General features: G+C 39.2%; 1 protein-coding gene across 6 annotated transcripts in view; it reads right to left on the bottom strand.

The window, feature by feature from the left end:
• LARGE1 (LARGE xylosyl- and glucuronyltransferase 1) overlaps window positions 1-22,441 on the bottom strand; it is a 276,414-nt gene that overhangs the window by 101,825 nt on the left and 152,148 nt on the right. For all 6 annotated transcript variants that reach the window (XM_027715068.2, XM_027715069.2, XM_027715065.2 and 3 more), the window contains 2 exons: window positions 21,528-21,651; window positions 2,758-2,929 (listed from right to left, as the gene is read on the bottom strand). In XM_027715068.2, coding sequence (XP_027570869.1) covers window positions 2,758-2,929; window positions 21,528-21,651 — 296 coding nt within the window. The remainder of the gene's footprint in view (window positions 1-2,757; window positions 2,930-21,527; window positions 21,652-22,441) is intronic.

The raw sequence follows: 22,441 nt of genomic DNA, 5'->3' as shown, positions 1-22,441 counted from the left end.
TAAAGTTTAGGTAGACAACAATCACAGCCTTTCCCTCATCCACTAAGCAGGTCACCTTATCATAGAAGGAAATCAGGTTGGTCAAGCAGGATCTGCTTTTCACAAACTTATGCTGATGGGGCTAATCCCCTGGTTGTCCTGCACGTGCCACATGATAGCACTCAAGGTGAGCTGCTCCATGACCTTCCCTGGCACTGAGGTCAGGCTGAGAGTCCTGTAATTCCTTGGATACTCCTTCTAGGCCTTTCCTGTAGACAGGCATCACATTTGTTAACCTCCAGTCCACTGGGACCTCCCTGATTAGCCAGGACTGCTGACTGATTCAAAAGGGCACCTCCCCTGACTGCCTCCTTCACCAGCTGTGTCAGGAAATTATCTTCCACACACTCCAGGAACTTCCTGGACTGTTTCCTATCCCCTCTGTTGAATTTCCAGCAAACATCTGGTAAGTTCCAAGTCCCCCATGAGAACAAGAGCTAGTGATTGTGAGACTTCTCCCAGCTGCTTATAAAATATTTCTTCTGCCTCTTCATTCTGGTTGGGTGGTCTATAACAGACTCCCACCATGATATCTGCCTTGTTGGCTTTCCCTCTGATTCTTACCTACAAACACTCAACTCCACTGTCATTGTCATCAAGGTCATCTTTGGTAATAGAACTGCAGCCTATGACACAGGCTGGAGAACAAGCCTGTGCTTGGACACTTTAATTTCTCTCTTCTCCTCAACATTTAGGATCCAAAGTCCTCTCCCACCCTGGCTCAACACCTAGTGCTATGGGATTGTCCCATCAATTCTTTCTTTGTGTCTGGGAGATGAGCAGATGTAGTCACTGACCAATTTATTGCCAGGATTAGAAAATTGTGGAGGAGCAGGTAGTCAGCTGGAATTAAAAGGACACACTGGTGATTTACGAAATCATACATTTGGGAGTTGTGCTATGTATGAGAGCTGGCAGTAGCACAGGAATTCTGTCTCTGTGTGTACATTAGAGCTTTTCACTAAACAGATGACCCTTCTTGCCTAGCTCTATGGAGCCTGACTTACACTTACTTTTTTGTTTCCATTAACTATTCTTCTCCATGTTTCCGTATTTTCTGTCTGTATTTTCTTGCAATCTTATGTCTGCTTCTGCTCCACGTTTCTCTCCTTATAAGTGGACTTTATGCTTGGTTTCATTCACCCAGTAAAAAAGCAAAGGGATCTTAATTGAAATTATGGCAGAAAACATAAGCAAGATGATCCCTCTCACTGTCTCAATTCAGATTTTGCTCTCTTCGACCATGCAGTCCTCTATGCCCAAGTTCAGTTTATACACATTTCTTTACATGGTGCATCATGCTCATACACTATATTCAGTAAAATATTGCTATTAATGGGACCGCAGCACACAGTGAGACAGTACAATAGCACAGCATTACTTCTTAAGCATAAATTGATGTTACTTATGGTTGTTAAGGTATATGTTTACATGAGACTCAAGGTTCAGTGGACGGAAAGGTTTGGTGAAGAGGTCTGAACAGTACCTGAAGAGGAGGAAAAACCTAATATTCCTTAATGAAGAAAGCTTGTGAATAATTCAGTTAAGTAAAAAGGTGCTTCTGGCCTGCTGAAAGGACATCAGTGTATCCACAGAAGGGAAAGGAAACAAATGCATGGAGGAATAAGCACTAGAACCCTGTCCTTGACTGTAGAGCTGAAGATAATAGGTCTTGCCCCTTAGCTGGGTACTGGGAAAGGTAAAGAGGCCTTGTGGATTTTAGGAGGGGATAAGTACAGTAAATGGCTTATGTAAATGAATACTCCCATTTGCTTAGGATGACTTTTCTTGAGATGATTTTGAGAGAGCTGACAAAATGCATCAAGGTTAAAATTTTACTGCGTTGTAAACCTTCAAACCAGCATGCTGGAATGCCTCTGTGCGTACCATGCAGTACATATTTTGAGGGCAAGAAGAAACAGTAAGGTATCTCTCTGACTCTGAACAGCTTGCAACACTGGGATCTGTGAGAATTATATGGTTTTAGCAGTGTGCCACCTAGGAAAGTGCTTTGGTTTGTGACAGGGTAGTGGGGAACTTTTTTGTGATCACCTCCTTACAGAGTTACTCTGAAAGTCTCCTTTCTTGGTAAAAGTATGAGGTGCATTTCCAAGGAGCTGTGGGACATGGAGATAGGTGAAGAAAACTATTTTAGGTGGATACTTAGAATCCAGAGCCCTTTATCAACGCATTAAGAGGAGCAGGTAGGAATTCATTTTTATTCACATGTGTTACTCTGCTCCCTTCATCCTCCTCCCTGGTTCAAGAATGACCCGAACTTCATTCACTTTCAGAGGTAATATGGAAAAGTTCTACTGAAAGCAATAAATATTTTTTATTAATAAAAAAATAATAAACCCCAAGCTCTTCCAAGTATAGAATACTTGGAAATTCAAATACCAAGAGGTATTTGAATAGCACATCACTAGAGCATGCTCATAATTCTTTATCACCTACTGTATTGTCAAGCTCTCACCTGTCCCAAATAATCAGACCAATAAAACCAACTACATAGATAATCAGTGTTGTCAATCATTCTATACTGAACATCATTGAGAAAAGAGCTCACAAAGAGAACAATTATATTGAAACACCAAAAACTAAAAGAGTGAAAACATTTAACAAATCTTAGATAGCCCTTTCACCCCCACTGTATTGTTTGCTTTAACATTCTCCCTCCCCCTTCAAACAAGGACAGCAAAAAAATCATTAAAATACCTTTGAACTTGTGAAAGACGGCCCATAGCTCAGCAATGTCAGTGGCAAATGTAATGTCTGTGTCGAGGACAATGACTCGCTCAAGATTAGAAGGTAGAGTCTTAGTCAGAACCAACTTCATCAGCCCGTAAATCCCAGAGTAGTGTTTGTTGGGGATCCAAGACACTTCCGACTTGATAGGAAATGGGAAGTGGGAAAGAAGAAGAAAAAATAATCTTCATTAGAGAGAGAAACTTTTCCTGGACACTAGTCTCTTGTAATAGTGGAAGATCTCTGAGGTGGAAAGTCATCTAAAATCCTGCTTTCAAATTTACTTCAGAAGCTCTGAAACACGCAAAAGTTTCTGAAACCTTGGGAAAAGAAAAGTTCTCTGAGGCAACTGCTTTACACAATAAAACTTAAATTAGTTGAGCTTTTCCGGTCCGGTACAACTTGTTCTGAGGCATTCATGTATCCTGATAAAATTGAAATATATTTTTAATCTAAAACTGCAGGTATATTGTACCTTACTTTCATTTTCAACCAAAATAAAAAATGTTGTGTTTGCCATTCACAGAATTTTCTGACTCTTGAGGTAGAAGTAACAAACATAATTTTTTTCCTTATATTTTTTATAGATTCGGAGGTCAAAATTTCAAAAGGCCAGTCGTTTGGTATAATAGGACAGAAAATTGTAAGAAAAATGTTTCTTACACACTCAAATGTTTCTTTAAGCCTTACATCTGTAACTTAAAACTACTGAGATCACACAGACTTGCTCAAAAGTAGAGAAAGTGACAGAACACTTTTAGCCACATTATTTGTTGGTTACATATTGAAGTGGCAAACTCAAACATTTTCATTTCTTCAGTACAGGCTAAACAAAACATTTCTACAGCTTCTAAAATAAGTTGGGAAACCAAGCTCCATAGCTGGCATTAGGATGTTCCATGAACTGTGTTTAATTTTCTTTCTGTGGGACTCAAGTTCTCAAGTACGAAAAGTCACTTCTAAAAGTGTGATATAGAAGTTTTTGAAAAGTTCCTATTTCCCTGTCTGAAACTCCTATTGTTTAATGTTTTAAAGGGCATGCATTATAATTCCCAGATTTTAAGTTTTCCCTTGAGTCATGCTCTTATTAATTTCAATTAGTATTTTGTCTAGAGAGGACCTGAGTGTTACAGATTTCAGAATTTGTCCTAGCATATTTTGGAGAAAGTAGGCAGAAACTAAGTGCATTCATAAAACTGAGGAGATTTATTCTGTTATTTAACTATTTCATATCTATTCACTGGCACTGTAAAGTTTATTATATGAAACAGCATTTGCACAGAAAAACTCATTGCTTCCAAAATCTTAAAGGAAACCTTCCTGTAAGAGAATGAGTTCCTAAAATTTATTTGAAGTTGGAAGCGTGGTTGAAGAAAGACTAATAATAGGTGCTTAGAGCACACTTCTTTTTGAATATAAAGTCACAAGGCCTCTGATGATGTAAGCTGACCTGCTCTATTCCCCTTATAAGGGCATGCAACTTTCCTCTGTATTCTCAGGATTCCTGTACCAGGGCAGAGTTTTTCCCCACTACTAAGTTCATTAAAAGGACTGAAAGAAGTAGAGCAAACCTTGAAGGAGAAAGAAAAAATTTTAAGGGGGAAGGCAGAAAAAGCAGGTTACCATAAAACAAAGCAAAACCAGAAAGTGCAAACTGAAGTGTGAAGTTTTGTTTGGTTTTTTGAAACCTCAATGCTCCCCAGAAATGTCTTCTGTGTGTGTAAGAGAGATACTTTCAAATCTGCACCCTCAAAACTCTAGTTATTTGTGGTCTTAGCTCTCCCACAGGAGGGCTTCAGGAATGGACCATCACATCAAGGTGTCAGAAAGCAGTATCTACCTTGCTTTCACAAACTATATTGATTTGAATCTGCCACTTGACATCCTTGTGCTAGACCAGTCATACCTCACACGTTAAAAGAGCTAGTCATTTTACAGACTCATGTTCGCTTTTACCCATCCCTATGTTATTAATTTTGGGTGGCATAGCCTTCATTTTATTACTCCAAATACAATATTTCTCCAAAACAACACTTAATATGCTTATGCAAATAAGCCTAGTAAGGCAGGGGTTCAGATATTGCATGAATAGCCTGAGACAAGCAGGGAAGGTAAAAGGTGGCTGGAAAAGATAGTCACCTTCAAGGTGCAGTTCCCTTCTTTGCTCTCAGGATTCCCAATACCACTGCCATGTATCACTGAATGGAAGAGATCCTCGCCAGGCAGTTCCTTCTGTTCTGGCACACAGAAGCCAAAAGCCTGCCATCCTGAAGCCTGACGTCTGAAAGGATCACTTTTAAAAATGAAGAAAGCAGTCCCTATTCCACATGGTCTAAAACAGCTGGATAGCACGTGCTTGATTTGAGCATATATTGAACCTTGGATTGTCAATTAGTTCAATTTATCTAAAGTTTTCTCTCCTGTGATGCCGAGTTGACTAAGACACAAACAGAAATCCTAATTAGTCCCCAGCATAATTTCTTCATGGCTTTGCTATTCATGAATAATGTAACAGTTCCCAATTCATGCTGGGGAAAACTCCTTACACTCCACAACAGCACTGTGAAGGCTCACTCTCTCTGGGTACTACATACAGTCTTCTGTACATACAGTAGAGAAGAAATACAAGAGCGCAGTGTTTGAACAGGTCATTGTCCTAGTTTAGGCCAGGACCTGGAGTGTATTCTATACCACCTCATGTCATTGCCAGGGGTGGGGGAAAAGGACTTTTCCCACTTCTGAGAAGAAGGGTGTGGCTTCCAGTTGAAAAACATGGAGGCTTTGTCGGCCATTGTTCATTGTCTCAGGGTCTGGGGATTTTGCACATGAATCACTCTCTTTTGTATACCTTTGTTATTAGTATTGTTACTGTTATTATTAATTTTCTTATCTCATTGCTGTTTGTAGTAAACTGTTCTTACCTCAACCATGATCTTTACTTTTAGTTCCTCCAATTCTCAACTCCATCCCGCCAGAGTGGGAAGAGAGAGGGGAAGAGGGGAGTGAGCAAGCGATGAGTGGTTTGGTAGAGTCTTGGTGGGGGCATTAAATAGGGGAGCACCATTCCTAAACCACAACAGTTGTTAAGAAGTGCCAGTTTAAGATAATTATGGCGGCCTAACTCTTAAAAAAATAATTGCAAAACTCTTGGAAAATTCTGCAACCTTTAAGCTGTCCACTCTGACATAATTGGTAACGTTTAGTCACTTTTCTCAATATTGTCTAAATACTTTCTGTAAATCTTAATATATATTTTTTCTCTGGCATAGTTAAAATGGCCCATATATGCCATGTTTGTGAATCATCTGCTTTACAAGCTAGATCAGAGTTGCCTTCAGAGAACAAATATTCCTAGAAGATACATCAGGAAGAGAAAAAAAATAGAGTTAGTAAAAGAAGAAAGAGAAACAAAATAGTGTGACATACTTTGCCACAATTCTCAGTTCAGCAGAAACAGCACACCTTGGATCTCTAGCTCTCAAGGTCTGGATTTTTGTTCATGACAGAAGAGTAAAGAATGGCATTTAGCTGGTGCTCACAGTGATTCTTTTAAGTAAGTTAAGTGAAATAGCATCTACTTACTAAAGGTCTTTCATCAGAACCATCTTTATTCTTTCTCTAATTGAAGCCTGAAAATACACTAAATTATCTAAATTATTTTAATATAAAAATTACATGCCCATGAGTCTGCATGCAGTACATAACTGATCACTCTGGTAAATGCCAGAGAAATGGAAGCAACAGCCTTGATGTTCAGGGATGCTTTACCAGCAAGTTGTCTTCCCTAACTGGGCTCTATCACTGGGAAAAGCTGACTAAAACACTGACTAAAACTTGTTGTACACAACCTAACTCAGCTTTCTCACAGTTGCTACCACTGTATACATTTTCAATAGAGTTAGCAGAAGTGCCATTTTTAAGAGAGAAGTCTGATATAGACATACAGCTTTAAATTGTTTCCCTGTTTCTGTGATTGAGAGAAGGGAAAATGGTGGCTCTTTCCCTGCTTGTGAACAAATTGTATAGTGACTACGTATTTAGGTATTTCTATTTTTAAAAACACTTGAGTTTGGCTGCCTCCACATTTGATCACAACGCACAACTCTTATAGTAAGTAATGACAAATATATTCAGCCAGACTTTAACTGTCATACTGTACTTCTTTAGGGAATTGTGTGATTATTCTTTTTTAAATTTTAATATGCTTTTTTCCCCCACAAATAAATGATGAGGAAACTTGCCCAGGCTTCCCAGGTGAGTACTGACTCTCCATAGTAAGTTAAATAACTATACAAGGGAAGGCCACTTGAGCCTCATTGAAAGGGATAGAGACTTGTAGACTTAGCAGAAAGCAGAATGACAGTGACCAACATGGAAGGACAAACAACTTAAGGTGCCCGTATCCTATCAGATCAAGAGTCCATTGAGCTCAGTAGCTGGCATCTGATAGTGGCTGGTGGCAGGTGCCTACTGAAGAATATAAACCCAGGGAAATTCTACAGCAATACTGCCCCCATATATACTCCCACCCTGCAGCAATTTGCAACAGATTTTGGAGCAATAGGTGGCATTTTTTTGATTAATAACTTTTGGTGGATTTTTCATTCGTGAATTAGGTTGGTTTTTGAAGTCCTATAAGTTTTCAGCAACATCCTGCTGCAGAGTGTCACAGCTTCTTTATGACTTCTGTTTCTTTGGACCCGGCTATCTACCAGTTTAATTTGGGTCACATTTGCTCAGTGTGGTAAGATGGAATTTTGGCCGATGAAACGTTTTGCTTGGCAGCATGTCCTTAAACACTTTACTCTGGAAATATGCAACCTTCAAAAATATATTGGTTTTGTCACTGCATTCACTGTATCTTCCTAGATATGCTTGGGAAAAAAATCAATCAAAATAATCCACAGCTATGACATAGTATCCCCATCCCCACTCCAAATAAAAGACAGCCTTGTTGCTCAGCTAACTTTACAAAAGCACCACTAAGGCCAGTATCTTGCAAGAGCCTGTAGGTCAGACGGCTGGGTTGAAGCACCAGGCTGGGAAACAGCAAGCCTGAAGGCAGAAGGTGCCACTTGCATGCACCCCCACCCCTCTCAGAGATGGGTTAATAAATGGGATCAAGTAGAACCAAACCCACCACCACCCAAACTGCAGATTCCCTGTGCTGGGGAAGGTAACAGCCAGCAGCAAATAGAAGCCAGAAAACAGAAGAGCCTGGAGGATGTTGAAAAGGCAGTCTGTAGATTTTGCCTCCTGAGAGCTGACATGCCAGGTTTTGCCATTAAAAGTATCTGGCATCTAGAATATACTGATTAAAATAGACAAAAATGTGAATTAGGCTTTCTAATGAATGACTTGATGGAAATGCGAGTATCCAAAAGTATTCATCATCTATTTTCTTCAACATAGGCACTATCTTCCTGAAGATTATATTAGTCAGGTGATAAACTAACTTCAAAATCTTAAAAAAAGGCAAACAAACCAAAACTTCCAGGCCACAGCAAAATCATGAAGAATGTTGTAAATCTGCACAAATTGTAGCTGAATTGTTCTGAATTGTATCTGACCCTGATCTGAAAACCAGTGCAATCTACATGATGAAAGAACATAGAGCAGGAGGGATCTCTGTGAAGGAAAACCAGCCAAATTCATGTCCCAGGCGTGGGAAACAACCCTGGAAATTCTGATGTGTGAATCAGATAACAATAAAGACTGTTATTTCCTCAGATTGGATAAATAACTTTCTAGACACAGCTGATAACTTGTTCTCACAGCTTTTTCATTACTTGCTTAGTGCTTTGCTGCTACTACAAACACCAGAAGTAGCAAGATATTGTTTTTTTAAATCATAAGACCTTTATTTAAGTCTTTCATTTTGTTTCTAAACTGGAGGAAAATACTGCCACCACTTTAATGGCTATCATATAACTAAGGGTTTTTTTGCAACACAAAGCCCAAAAAGAGGGGGTAAACAAACAATATCGATTTGCTGGCACAAGGCAGTTTTCTTGATGGACAGTTTTTCTCATCACTGTTTTTCACAGATTCATCTGTGTGAATCTGCATCTGCTGTAAATATTTGCCACACCTTTCACCACATTCCTGAAACCCGAGTCACAATTCTAGCAGCACTAGCATAGATCAGGATTAGTTCTAGGATAGTCCTCCCCATTTCACATTGACTATACCTCCCCCAGTGTTTAAACTCCAGGCAGGGACTTTCTCACTATCTTGCTTCCAGGAGAGCAATATCAATATATTGTTGCTGAGGCTGGGTTAACTGAATCATTGAGAAAAGAGGGAAATAGCAGGTTAAAAGGAGGGGAATAGCAAGTTAACTTTTAAATACGGGTATAACATTCATGCTTGTCTCTAGCTGGTTTTTTTTTTTTTTTTAAAGATAATAATAATAAAAGAAAAATCTGAAGCGAGAGAAATTCCAAGTCACCAAAGAGAAGAAGAAGGTGACTGTCACCTGTAATAGCTTCCTCAGGAGGAGAGCCTAAAGGAATCTTCTGGCATCTCACCTTGGGAAAATCATTGCCTTTGCTCCATCCTAGCAGGTATCCAGCAAACATTAACAGAAGTGCTTTATTTAAATGAAAACAGTCTCTTCTGTTAATGTTTGCTGCATAACTTGTAACTTCAACTTTGAATTTAGCTTTTTCCCGGGTGATTCACAGGTTTCAATTATACTGATATTCCCCCCCATAACAAGTTCTTACTATTTATATGAATGGTTGTCAAGGAAACCAGAAATCCAGCAAAGCTGGTTAAGTTTTCTAGATTCAGAATTTCTGGTGCCTGAGTATTTTAGGAAATAATAATAACTCACAATAAGAAACAACTGTAAGGAGACGGGAATTTATACATTTTTGCTAAAATTATTTTTCTGTTTCTGCTGGCCTTTGCTGCTGTTGTTCTTACTCATCACAGAAGCACTGGTGACTTTAATAGAATTCTGCCTCATCTTTCACTTTAAGAAACAGATGGTATCTTCCACACATACATGCAACAAGTTTGGATACAAATACCAGTGAGCAAAAAGGTTGAGATAGAAATGGATGATTATCTGAACCTCTGGTTCCTTGATAATGTAGACCAAATGCAGAAACCATGGAGCAAGCCACAACTGGAAAGGAAGATTAGATATTAAAAATGCAGAACAAACAAAACCTCCCAAATCAGCATCAGCATCAGCAAAGGAGAATAACTGCAAATTAATTCTCATCTCTGTAGCAAAGTCCATAACACAGTCTGACTGATGCTGAGTATTGTTTTTCTTCTTTTTTTTTCCTTTCTTTCCAAGTCTTTCACTAATACACACATGCACAAAAAGGGCAGACAAGTGGGAAAAACCTGATTTAAGGATGCTTCTTCAAAACAACTTCCTTAATAACAAAATTAACTGAGGGTGCCAAGAGCTCATCCATGCTCCATGTTTGGAACCAACGTGCTTTATATGGATGAAACTGCAGACTGTTATATAAAGTAAAATTGATGTGTTTTTTTTTTTTGTTTCTGCCATTTAAGTAACAAGACATTCAGCCAAACCTTTTTTTTTTTGGAAAAGGAATAGCTAAAAGATAATTCACTTACTGGGATCTTTGAGGATGATCTCCCTTCCCTTAGGTATTTGGCTGGCTTTCCTCCCACCTTGCTTAGCCCCATCAAACTCAAACAGCCAGTTCCCATTTGAGTCTTTTTCTTTACTCTCTGATTTGAGAAATTCTAAATTTTCTCCACTGTTTCTTGCTATCTCCAAAATGCTGAATGCCCTCTTGTTTTTTGCAAGACGAGACTGCAGAACACAAGAGTGTGGCCAGTCTCAGTCAGTGCTGTTTCTTGTTACTTTGGGGTCTTTGGCCTCAACTACACTGTTTCCAGTGCGGTGGTCAAGGGTGGAGGACCTACAAGAGTCAGACCATCCTAAGAGAGGTCAGTGATAACCAGGCAGACACCAGCCTCCCAGTCCTACCTCTCTAGAAGAGGCAAAAGCTCAAGCCTTCCCTAGAAAATAAGATAAAGCTTTTTCTTTTTTCCTTCCTGTCAGTGAATGAGTGAAAACACACACACAGGCTGGTCTAGATAAAATGGCAGGAAGCCAGAGCTTTCTGCTAAAAGCTGACTGACAGGTAGATCCAGCCAGAATTTGCCCAGTGGTGAAAAGTAACTTGTGGCTGCCCTTCTCACTTCATCTGTTTGGAAAGATAAGAAAGATCAATTGCCCACTTTAATTGCTAGTGAACTCAATCAACAAGCTTTTTGTACTAATCCATCAGGGAAGATACAAATCCATGAAAATACTATCATTGTCAGCTTTTTAACTTTATTAACTATGCAAATACATGCACATTAGCTGCAGCCATTATATGTTCTAGCAAATTTCCATGCAGCTCTTGGGATCAAAGTCCAGAGGCATCCAATCTGTATTTTGCATGATGTCAGGATATTAAACAGGTGTCATCAAGACTCACTGTTCAGAATAAAAAGCAACACCATATCGTGCATAAACACATTATGCTGAACAGAAACAGCCTCAGCTCAGTGATGAAAATTTATCTGAAGTGGGATTTTTTTCCCTACTGGAAAATTTGTGCAAGAGTCGTTTTTTTAAGGATGATGAAAGAAGGCTGCAGAATAGTTATGGTGCCTGTTGCTAACTGAGTAAAGCCTGGTAGGAAACTGAAGGTCTAAAATATCAGTTATCATGTGCACAAAAATCCCCAACGAAACCCCAAAAATACTGACGGAATGACTTCTCACCTGTTTAAGACTGAAACATCTTGTCCTGTTTGTATCCATACAAAACCATATGTACTTCAGTGCAACAGCCACAGTTGCATAAGAAAGAACCATAGGATACCTCAATTTGGAATGACCCATAAGGATCATCGAGTCCAACTCCCTGCTCCATAGAGGACGATCTAAAACTAAACCATACGACCAAAAGGGTCATCCAGATGTTTCTTAAATTCTGTCAGGCTTGGTCTCATGACCTGAGTTCAAGATCTTGGTGGTGTGACCCTGGGGAGCCACCAAGTTGGTTCCAGTGACTAACTTCCCTCTCAGTGAAAAACCTTTTCCTGATGTCCTAGCATGATTTGTGGAAACTATGTGGGGAACGTAGCTTCCATTAGGTCTCTGACATAGTAACAAGAAGTCAAAACACAGCAAATATATATGAGAAAAAGGATTAATTCTTCTATTCCGAAGAAAATCTCTACCCAGAATCCAGCACCTCACCAGTAAAATCAACTCTCTCCAGACCTAAGCTCTTACTTTTTCTGTCTTAAAAGTAAGAAAGAATGGTAAAACTTCAACAGCTGAAAATGCTGCACCAAAAAAGAGGCCATTAGTGGGTGGAACACACATCCAGCTAGTGGAATAAATGCTATATCCCATAAAGAACTATTAGTTCTCTTATTTTCAGAAAAAGCAAAGAATTTGCAGGAAAATAAATCATCCTCCATCCTGCAGGGTTGGAGGCCAGGTGAATGGAATTTCTTATATCGCAATTATTTCTTCAAGAGAACAAAAATTACACGAAGCAGTGTTCTTTTCTCCAATGGTAAGTATTACAATAGATCAAAACTCCTGGGGACTAAAAAGCTCCAGGAACACATCTGGAATAAAAAGGATAATAAAGGATAAAATGTATTACAATTACGAACAAGCAAAACTAACAATAACCTAGTATAAGAAGCAGTGATTGTGACTGGTGGGGGGAAGTGTTCTTTTTCTTTGTTATTAGAAAGCTAAGATGTCTCTCAAACAATGCAGCACTAACTAGAGAAACAATCAGAAGAAAACAAAGACATTATTTGGAAAGCTGGGCTCCTTCAAAGCAAGAAATACTGAACTTTAAGATCATGACATGTCTCTAGCTTATTGCCTAGGTTCTAGTTAAATATTGTCAAATACTTCAGAAAACAGTTAATTTGCATGAGCAGTGTTTAGAGGAAGTGTCCATGTAGCAGGCGTGTATCTCTTACACTTCTTGAAACATCTGATGTAAGGGCTAAGACCATCAGTGTCACCATAATTCCAGGTGAATACAGATCCTAAATGCCTGCTTAAAACAATACAGATGGAGCTATTTTATAGGCTTTCATCTGTATCAGCTAAAAACTGTGGAATCCACTCAGCTGTGAAAGTAGTAAAACCTGAAATAATGGAGGAGTATTTGGAAAAACTATCAGTGATCAAAACACTACTCAGTTTTCATCTTTGTTTCTGAAAGGGTGAGACCTAGACACCATCAACTTAAACGCAAAGAATGAAACTTTTGCAGGATTAAGTCAGTTTGATCTGCAAAGTGGTATCTCCACTGAGAGAAAGGAAATTTCCCAATTTAGAAATTTAAATGTTCTCACATCAAGTTGACTCAAGAAGAGGTACCACCAATGGCATCTCATTAATAATGTTATTATATATCTCCCCTTTGAAGCAAGTACTCAAAGCCTGAATCAGCCTGAACACCCTTACCCAGACTGAGATGGTTTATGAAGACCTATCAGAAGACTGACTTCAATGTGTTCTTGTGCTATGTCAGGCACACAGCATGGCTTGTCATTTCCATCCAGTGCTAAGAAAAAGGGTCATACAAGAAGGTGTGCCTAGATAAGATGAACATCATTTTTCACCACAAGAATGACTATTTCAGCCCTAGTTCTTCAGAATACTTTGTGCCTACACTGCCTGCTGAACCGCTCCATGGGAAGTAGCTCACATCTGAACTTCCGTGCAGCACTTCCCTGAATCTCACTTGTTTCTCAGAAACAAGACAACACCAAGTACCTTACAAATTATGAATTCTAATATTTTCAGCTCCCTGGTGGTGAATCAAGAACATTCTTGGAGTCCTTTTAGCCTGCTATCTTTTTTCAGCTTCTCAATCAGACACAGAAATACATATAGGTCAGTTCTTCGTAAATCTAAAAGCAAGAATCACTAAATGTTCTGGGAAGATTCTCACGTCAATACTGAACCTGACTAGGAATGCCCTGAACAGTCACTGCTATTCTTCTATCAGTAATCGAATGCCCTTTGGCAGGGAGGTGTCCTTGTGAGCAAGTGAAAAGCCATTAAGATCTAAGACCATCTAAGATCTAGTCATTATATATCTTCCCAGCTTTTTATCTCTAGTACCAAGAAAAAAAATTGCGGTGGAGCACAGGATGACCATAAACTCTCTCCAGCAAGTACAAGGGATATACAACCCACACCCCTCATGCAGATCAAAGTGCTAAAACAATTTTTGCATGTCCAAGGTTAGGACAGCAAAATTTTTTTATTTCTCATGGATGGATGCTAACGTTCTAAGAAAATAGGGATATTCATGTAATGGGGATGCATAGGACAAATAATAGTTGCAGCAGTTGGTTCGAGACACTGTGCCTTTTTTTCTTTTTTTTCCAAGGCACCTTTTTTCATTTTTGTCAAACTGAATAATTTTTGCAAAATCTCATGTGCAGTTATTCATGTTTTTCTCATTCTCTGCTAAAATTGCCTTCCCTGGAGGTGCAGCACATGTTGCTGCAATGAGCAATGTTTAAGAAGCTGAATGCCAAACAGAAATCCTTGCTATTGAAATGTCACAGTCAGCTACTATGATACAAATGTGGGTGATGTAAGTGGAAGAGAGTTGGCTCCTTATTTGTCACTTCACATATGTTACAAAGAGCAGCTACGCTGGCTTCCTGGTGGAGGTAATACAGAACAACTGTACTGCCTTTCCCCAGAAGCGAGAAAAAGGTGGAGCTACAGAGAAGCCTACAACAATTAGAAATAAGTTATAAAACTAACCAAGAACTTCAATGTTTTTTCAAAGCACCAGCAACAGCAGGAAAATATAAGAGGTTTACAAAGGTAGGCATGAGGCTTTCTTTTGGAATAGCAGAAGCACTGCACAACACAGTAGGCAGACTGGGACCCTTGAAAGAGGCCCAGAAGTACTGCGCCTTCTTGCATCACATCGGGCTTCATCCCAGTATACCAAACTCTTACAGTTCCAAATTTCAAATTAACTGATAACATTTGTAAATCCAAAGAGAAATGACATAAAAATCTGCAAAAAGCTACTCCACATTTGGTATCTTGCCTCCTTCCACAAAGTTAGAGGTGATGCTGCTCATGAAAGCTAGATGACAACTGCTAGAAGTCAGAAATGGCACTATGACCAATTTCTGACCAGCCCCACCGGTTTCCACAGCATTCTTTCATGACTACCTGTTTAGAATAGGCAGAATTCTAAGAACCAGTTTGATTTTATGTAAAATTGCTTTCTTCATATTCTAGGTCTGAATAATAACAGAAAACACATTTAAATAATAGTCTGTTAATGTTGCATGGCTTTTTTCTTTTTTGTGCAGAAGAGGGACTGGGAGGGCAGAGGAAGTTCGGCTTAGGCTACTCACTCTGCACGGATAGATTCTGACCAGTTCACAAAGGTTCCACTGTGCTGGGGACTTTGAATTGCTATCTGTTTCTTGGTAGACACTCATTTCCTTCCAAACAGTCTAAGGGAAAATATCTTGGCTTACAAAACCTGGTCTGTTAATGTCCAGTTGTGTATTTAAAACTATGGATAAAAGACCCTGTTCTTAACATGGTATCATTGTGTCACAACCACAAGCATATTTTATCACCTGAAACTTCATGTCTCTGGTATTCAGTATGTTCATTAGCAAATACACAAAGTCTCAATTATAATGTGGAAATTCAAATCTAAAACTAAGCCATGCAAGTTATAAAAATCTGTACAATATTTTGATTATAGACTTTGGTTTTCAAAATCTTAAATTTGCATATTAAAAAAAAATTAAAGAGAAAGGGAAAAGGCAGGAAGAAACAGCAATGTATGCCTATTATTTCACTGATGTGCACTAGGCCAGTTTACAGGAAGACCAATGAAATACAGGAGCATTCCAAGCCCACTGTAACTTGTAACAGTATTTGATCAACACCTCAGTGCTGTAGAAACACTTTAATTGAATACTTACCACCGTGCAAATGAATGTAAACATTAACAGATGCTGTGTTTCTCATTCTGTATTGCATTAATAGCAATTAGATCTTGCATATGAAGTGGAAAAGAAAGGAAGGAAAGTAATGTACTTCTGCTTTATAACTTTGTATGTTTGCCTCTGAGGCATACAGTGAACTACTTAACAGATAAATAAACATGCACTGCCCTTAAGCAATATATAATCTGCATGCAGTGCAACACAAATAGAGTCTAACTGTTAAAACCTGTGATAGTTAGGGGTTAGTCACCATTATCCTGAAATAAATTGTTATGGATGACTACTTCTGCAATATCCAGTGCAACTGCTTGACCAGGAAGATGATGGAATGCAGGAGAATGCCGGTCAGTTTTGTTGTTCAAGGATTTATCAACACTGCTATTGTTGTCACCCTATGCAGCTGGTGTGAAAAACAACAAGCTAATAATCTGTTTATCAAATACACTCTCACATCTTCCCAACTGCCAGTGAGGTCCCTCTCTCCCATGTTCAGCAGGTGGTATCTGCCATTCTGTTGGAAGTATTTGCTTGACCATGGTTCCAAAATTGGTATATGGCAATGTACGATACATACAGCCCTATCTATGCTATCATTCATTGGAAAAGCCAATGATTTCATGGCATTTGAGATGCGTTTAATTTTATTTGCTGCAAAGGCATTTACACATAGAGAATATTATAAAACAGCTAACAGGATACTGACTTAGAATAATTCTTGTATTGGCAGGACAATGTGCTAGAAAGGACACTTGGTTGCTGTCTGGATGGTAAAGAGAATCTCTGTAGTAAGGGTCCTTGCAGGGTCATCTCAGTTGGATTGAGTGAGACTCCCTAAAACACGTTTCTGTCTAAGTTTTGTAATCCAGCTGGCATGTGGTCCTACGTGACCACTGCAAGACATGCACAATGCATTGATATAGATTACCTTAACCTATATACAAAACATTTCCTATCTTAAGCATGTACAAAAGATTGTCCTACATGATCATTTCTACACATGCAAGAACTGTTTCTATTGATTGTCTTACCCTTATACAATTGACTACCTTTGCTGCAGGAACTGTCTGTGAGTATCTGGGACAACCAGAATCTTCACCCAGGATGTTAATCGACATGCTTAAGCATACAAATCGGTCTAGGCACAGCAGGGTCTGCCTGGAAAATCTCAAGAACTGTCTGAAATTCCCACTGGGATAGCTCTTGTAACAAGCTGTCAAATACTTCTTGTGCAGATGGCCAGCAGTCCAATCAATCACCTAGTTTCAACTTGGTCTGCTGTCTCAAACCAGCCCTTTATCTCACCTATGCAGACGACAAGCCTGGGAGTTCCTGGACCACTCTGGGAATTTAAGCACATTGGGAGTGCACACAAGCACAGCTCTGAGACTCAGCTACACTATGATTATAAATAAAGAATTAAACTTTATTTTTCTGCTTAGATCTCACAGCCCTTGCCCATCTATCTATCCAAATGATGTCAACAACTGACCTAGTGAACTGCCTTCACAGTTCAGATGGAAGTGGCTAAGAAATGACTCATAATTAAATAAAGGCCTAAAGTTATGTGATCGTTATGCTATGCATTGTCCCAGCTTGGTTTTGCTCTCTGGATCAGACCACTGCTTTTGACTGACTGTGCAGACTACAACATTTCTGATATGAAATCACCTAATGTAGCACTGGTAGTCAGATTTGTGGACTTCTGTATCCAGGAACAGCAAAAGCTGGAATATTGTCCACATATGCAGCAAAGTATGGAGCTTTACACACATTTCATTTTAAGGTCAAATGCTTGTCTACTACAAAAACCCATTCACCATCCCCTTAAGTTCATAAATCAACAAATGCAGCACATTTGTGGGCTAAACTATTTAAAGGAGATGGCTTTTCTGCTTTATCAGTGATGAAGAGACTATGTTTATCTGGGCCATCAAGATTTACTCACAGCAGAGCAGGCAACTGCCCATTCTCCCTTATGCTTTCTTCAGCCCACATCATGTTGTCATCAGTCTGTCAGGCAACATCTGGGAAAGCAAACCTACCTCATCTGTATTCCACCCATCACACATACAGTACTGCTTTATCAGCTGTTCCTTCTGCTCTGGTACAATGCGGATCACAATGGGTTTAATGCTTATACCTCCTTGTGAGTGAACTGACATGAGATTTCATGTTAAATAATGAAGTGCAGAAGCCAGTTCTCGTGCTGCACATCTTCAACAGTTTGTTTTAGAGTTTCTTCATGTAAGACTGAACTGAAAAAATCACAATATCCTGCAGCCTGATATGTGCAAGTCACAGCTGTAATGTGTCTTTTAGACAAATGTTTCACAGGTATGTTTTTCTCTTTTAATGTTCAAAGAAGACAATTTTCGGTTTCCAGTTATTTTTTGGGACGCATTGCTGTAATAGATACATCTACTGCATTAGGATCCAAGCTGAATAACATGACTAAAGTGATCACCATAAAGTGAATCTACATTGCCAAGTAACCATCTAGTTTGTAGTCGCAGCCGTATGTGACCACATAAATTTGGAAGAGTTATTTAACTACACAAACCCACTACAGTGGGCCATACTGAGTAGAACAAGAATGAAGTCTGTAGCTATGGAATAGCTCAATTACTGGCACCATTATTAGCTGCCCATACTTCAAGGATGCTTACTGCTGACTACTAACTGCATGTTGCAAGATTAGTTAATGGGAGAGACTTCACAATCTGAACAGCCTGGAAGTTGAGGGAGAGCTTTTAAGCACCAACCTATCTCCCTTGTGGTTATTGGCAAGGAGACAGGCCAAGTTATGTTGGGGGAGGTTAACGATCATCTTAGTAGAACTGGCTGCTAAAATCCTCAAACTAATTGGTTTAAAGAAATATATCCAGCAAGCTCCCATCTCAGTTGTGTCTGACCCTTTTCCTGGAAATGTTATCTTGGCTCAGCTCCAAAGTCAAGTCTCTCCCCCTTCTACCCCATCCCTTATCACGTGCCTCAAACAAAGATACACCTTTCCTTTGCCATTCTTTTCTGTGCTCCATCCCTCTTCCAAGCAGGCTGCTGTTAGTTCAGCAGCACCTGCTTTTAGGGAGAGAATGAACATAGGCTCTTCCTGGTGCAACATGAACGTGAACAGCTGTGTCACCTTGCAAAAGGAAAAAAAAGTCTTTCCTAAATTTTAAAAGGAACATCTGACATGCTTAATTCACAGCAGTAAAGTAGATATCTTGGTTTGCTGGCCCTAGAAATTATGATATAATCAGAGGTACCTTGTCTTCCCTTTCTTGCAGTGAAGCCTCCAGTTTTCCTCTATAACTTGAGAGAAAACAACAGCCACAGCTGAGCCTAATTTTCTACACCTCCTTTCAGGACACTGGTTGCTCTAACTCTAAGCTAAACAGCATGCATTTTTAAGAACTGCAGGATATTTTAAGAAACGTTGCCAAACATTTTAGTCTCCAAATTCTGCCTTTTAAAAAACTAATACACTAGTGGAAACTGTAGCCCCAATTCTAAATAGCTACTTGAAAACAAAAAAGCATCCATACTATTTATGGAGGATCTAATATTAGGTGCTCCCTTCCACTGTTTGAGTGGAAACAGGAGTAGAAGCAGGATTTTTCCCAGGACTTAAGGGCTTAAGCTAACATGCCAGCTCCTGGTGCATTAGAAGGAAGAGGCTGGAAGCTCATGCATATCCAATGAGAAAAAAACAAACATGAAATAAAATGTTTTTTGTAGCAACTAAAATGTGTTCCAAAACAACTGAACATTGGTGAACAGAAGCTAAGCAGAAAATTCTCACGCTATTGTTCAGTCTAAATCCTTTTAAATGTCAGGAAATGGTATTGATTACATGTTTATAAAAGAACTATGGAGGGTCATTTAAAGTGAAACATAATATATACTGTAACAGTGGATTCATAGATGACTTCAGAGAAAGACAGACTTCCTAGTAAACATTCTAGCCTCAGCTCTATGTTTTCTTAACACCAGCCAGCATAATATAGCTCCCAAGAGTACAGGTGAAATACCTGAACCCAAACCAATCATTAAATCCTCTCTAGAGGCTATGTAGGAAACAAATGAGATGAGCTCCTACAGCTGTCTGTAAACAGCTCCTCTGTCTTCTTTGCTAAAACTTGCAGAATGATCTGGATATGAGCCAGCATCATACCTGGCTTTTTAAAACTCCATTTATATTTACAGCTCTTTGCTCTCCTTTGGCAGTGTCTATCACATTCACCTATGCTGAGCACTACATATTGTGTTTTTTGGCTACTGAAATAAGGGAAATTGCTTGGTATGCAGTATGAGCCCTGAACAAGAGTGGCAAACCTGGAAAGATGTATATATGCATCAGTACTTCCATCCAGTGTGAAAGCTGTCCTCAACCTAAATCCTATGGGTTACATGCAAAACAGCCAAGTGTTAATTTAGGTCACCGATTGTATAAAAATTAAGGTTGTGTGAAGACAGAGGGACAAAACAAGAGTTTGTTCTTTAGCCTCCTATTTGCACAGTGCTTTGCCCGTAAATCAGCAAGTTGGGGATAACTGAAGTAAGCTCTCTTGGTTATTATTTACTGAACTAGATTGGACGGTACCCAAATGACAAGAAGGAAAACACTGAGAGGTCTGTCTTCCCCAGCTGAGAGGCTAATTAAAAGCCCTGTAATTTGCAGAAAAGCACATGTAACATAGACATGTACAAGATTTATAAGAACAAACCTCCCCCTTGCTATGAAGCTATAAAGAACAGAAGGGAGATCTCTGGCTAATTAGGTTAATATCAGCTTATGGCTTCATGTAGAAGAACCACAAAAAAATGAAACCAGTTAGAAACAAAGTATTTTTCTCAAGGATCATTTTTTCCCTTTTCCATCTCTTCTGAAACCTTTTTGTATTCAAGATTCTACAATATGGAGCTTACCCCTTAATTAGTACAGCAATTTGCTAAATCTTGTTTTTTCCTTGTTTCAGGGTGCTGTTCAGAACAGTCTGATAAGTCATACTTATTGCCACCAACTCCAAATGCTAAAATCTGAATACTTCATTCTACCTCCACAGCTCAAAAACATGCAGCTCAAAATCAGTGCTGTGCCTTCATGTTCTAATTTAAACTTTGTAACTATGAAAAGATAATTACTTTATGTTTTGAGTAAGTAAATTTTTCCCCTTCTTGGAACTCTTTTCATATTTGTTCCTTTTGAAAGGGCATCCAGATAAAAAAAGGTAGCTGTTTCGAACTAAAGTATTGATACCTTGTATACGAGTGTACATACGAGGATATGTACTTATGGTGTTACACATCCACGCTTAAGGAACGCAAGGCAATTGAGTGTTTTCACTAAAGACTTGGGCTTATTGAATAAGATACTTATGATTCCACCATTGCTACTAGCAAGAAGTCTCCTTAGCAAAACAGAATGTGATTAGATGGACAGCCAGAATCCTCTTAACAGCAGGTAAAATTCTAAGCTGCTAAACAACATATTCCATTAGCAGAGAAACTGCCTTGATTTTAGCCATTTAGCATCTTTTAGTTAAGTGTAACTGAAGTTCCAGTCATGTGAGTTGGAATTAGTCTCAGTCAGGGAGAATGTTTCAGCCAACTGCTCCCCTGCAAGTCACCAGGCAAAAGAGATTAATAAAAAAGGGATGACATGAAATCAGAAGTATATGATTAATGCCTCTGTATGTCTGTCTTTACCTTGAGCTCATCTGCATCATAGAAGTCTATGCGCACAGCAGGGACCATCCATGTCTGGAACAGAGTTGCCAGGATCTGTTTGGCAATTGCATCTGCGATGAGGTGAAAGTGGAGTGGGTTTCGCCTAGTATGAGAAAGGAGAGAAAACCATTAGTTCAAGGGTTCCTAATTCCTCTTGTTAAACGACAACATCAGAACGTACAAAACTTTATCTATGTCTAAGATGTCAAGTTTAAAGTGTACAGCATGTTCAGTGGAGTCCTGCTCTGTGGCCAAAATGCTGAGCCACAATTGAACACGCATGACAATAACAGAAATACTCATTCAGTTTCTGGGTGGTTGTAAACAAATAGAGATCCTTTGACTTCAGTGGAATGCAACGATTTATAACAGCTAAGGATCTTGTTCCTTCTACTGGCTCCTTAAAAGAAGGCTAAGTTAATCTCCCTTTGGGGACTTGAGCTATGAATGTGCTGGCTTTCAGTTTCTAGGTCAATCTGGCAACTTATCTTTGTGGTAAGAAGTCTGTGGAGAAGTGGAGGTACAAGGGAAGGTTAAAAAATAATCATTTGAATTAGGTGATATTCCGGGACCATTGAGTTTACATAGTTCTTTTCTACAAAGCAAATGTGGGGAATCAACAGCTGTCCTACAGAAACCCAAAGCTAGATGTTTCAAGCGAGTGCCTTCTCGCTATTCACTAGCATAGTGAATAGAATGGAGATTGCACATCTTCCCACATCCTTTTCCTAAGAGGGAGGGATAGTTAAAGGCAGGAAGAAAGAAAACATTTTACTTCAAAACACCAGAATTGGGTTCACCTTGGTAGTTACAGGACTTGGGCTAACTGAAAAGCTTCAAAACAAGATGAGTGAAGCCAGTATCAGCAAGACTGGCACCATTTGCAGACTGTA

Source organism: Pipra filicauda, unplaced genomic scaffold (genome assembly GCF_003945595.2).
Source record: "Pipra filicauda isolate LSUMZ 115617 unplaced genomic scaffold, ASM394559v2 scaffold201_size1378038_pilon, whole genome shotgun sequence".
NCBI classification, from domain to species: Eukaryota; Metazoa; Chordata; class Aves; order Passeriformes; family Pipridae; genus Pipra; species Pipra filicauda.
Note: the sequence above shows the minus strand (reverse complement) of the source record. Positions and strands in the feature narration are given on the sequence as shown.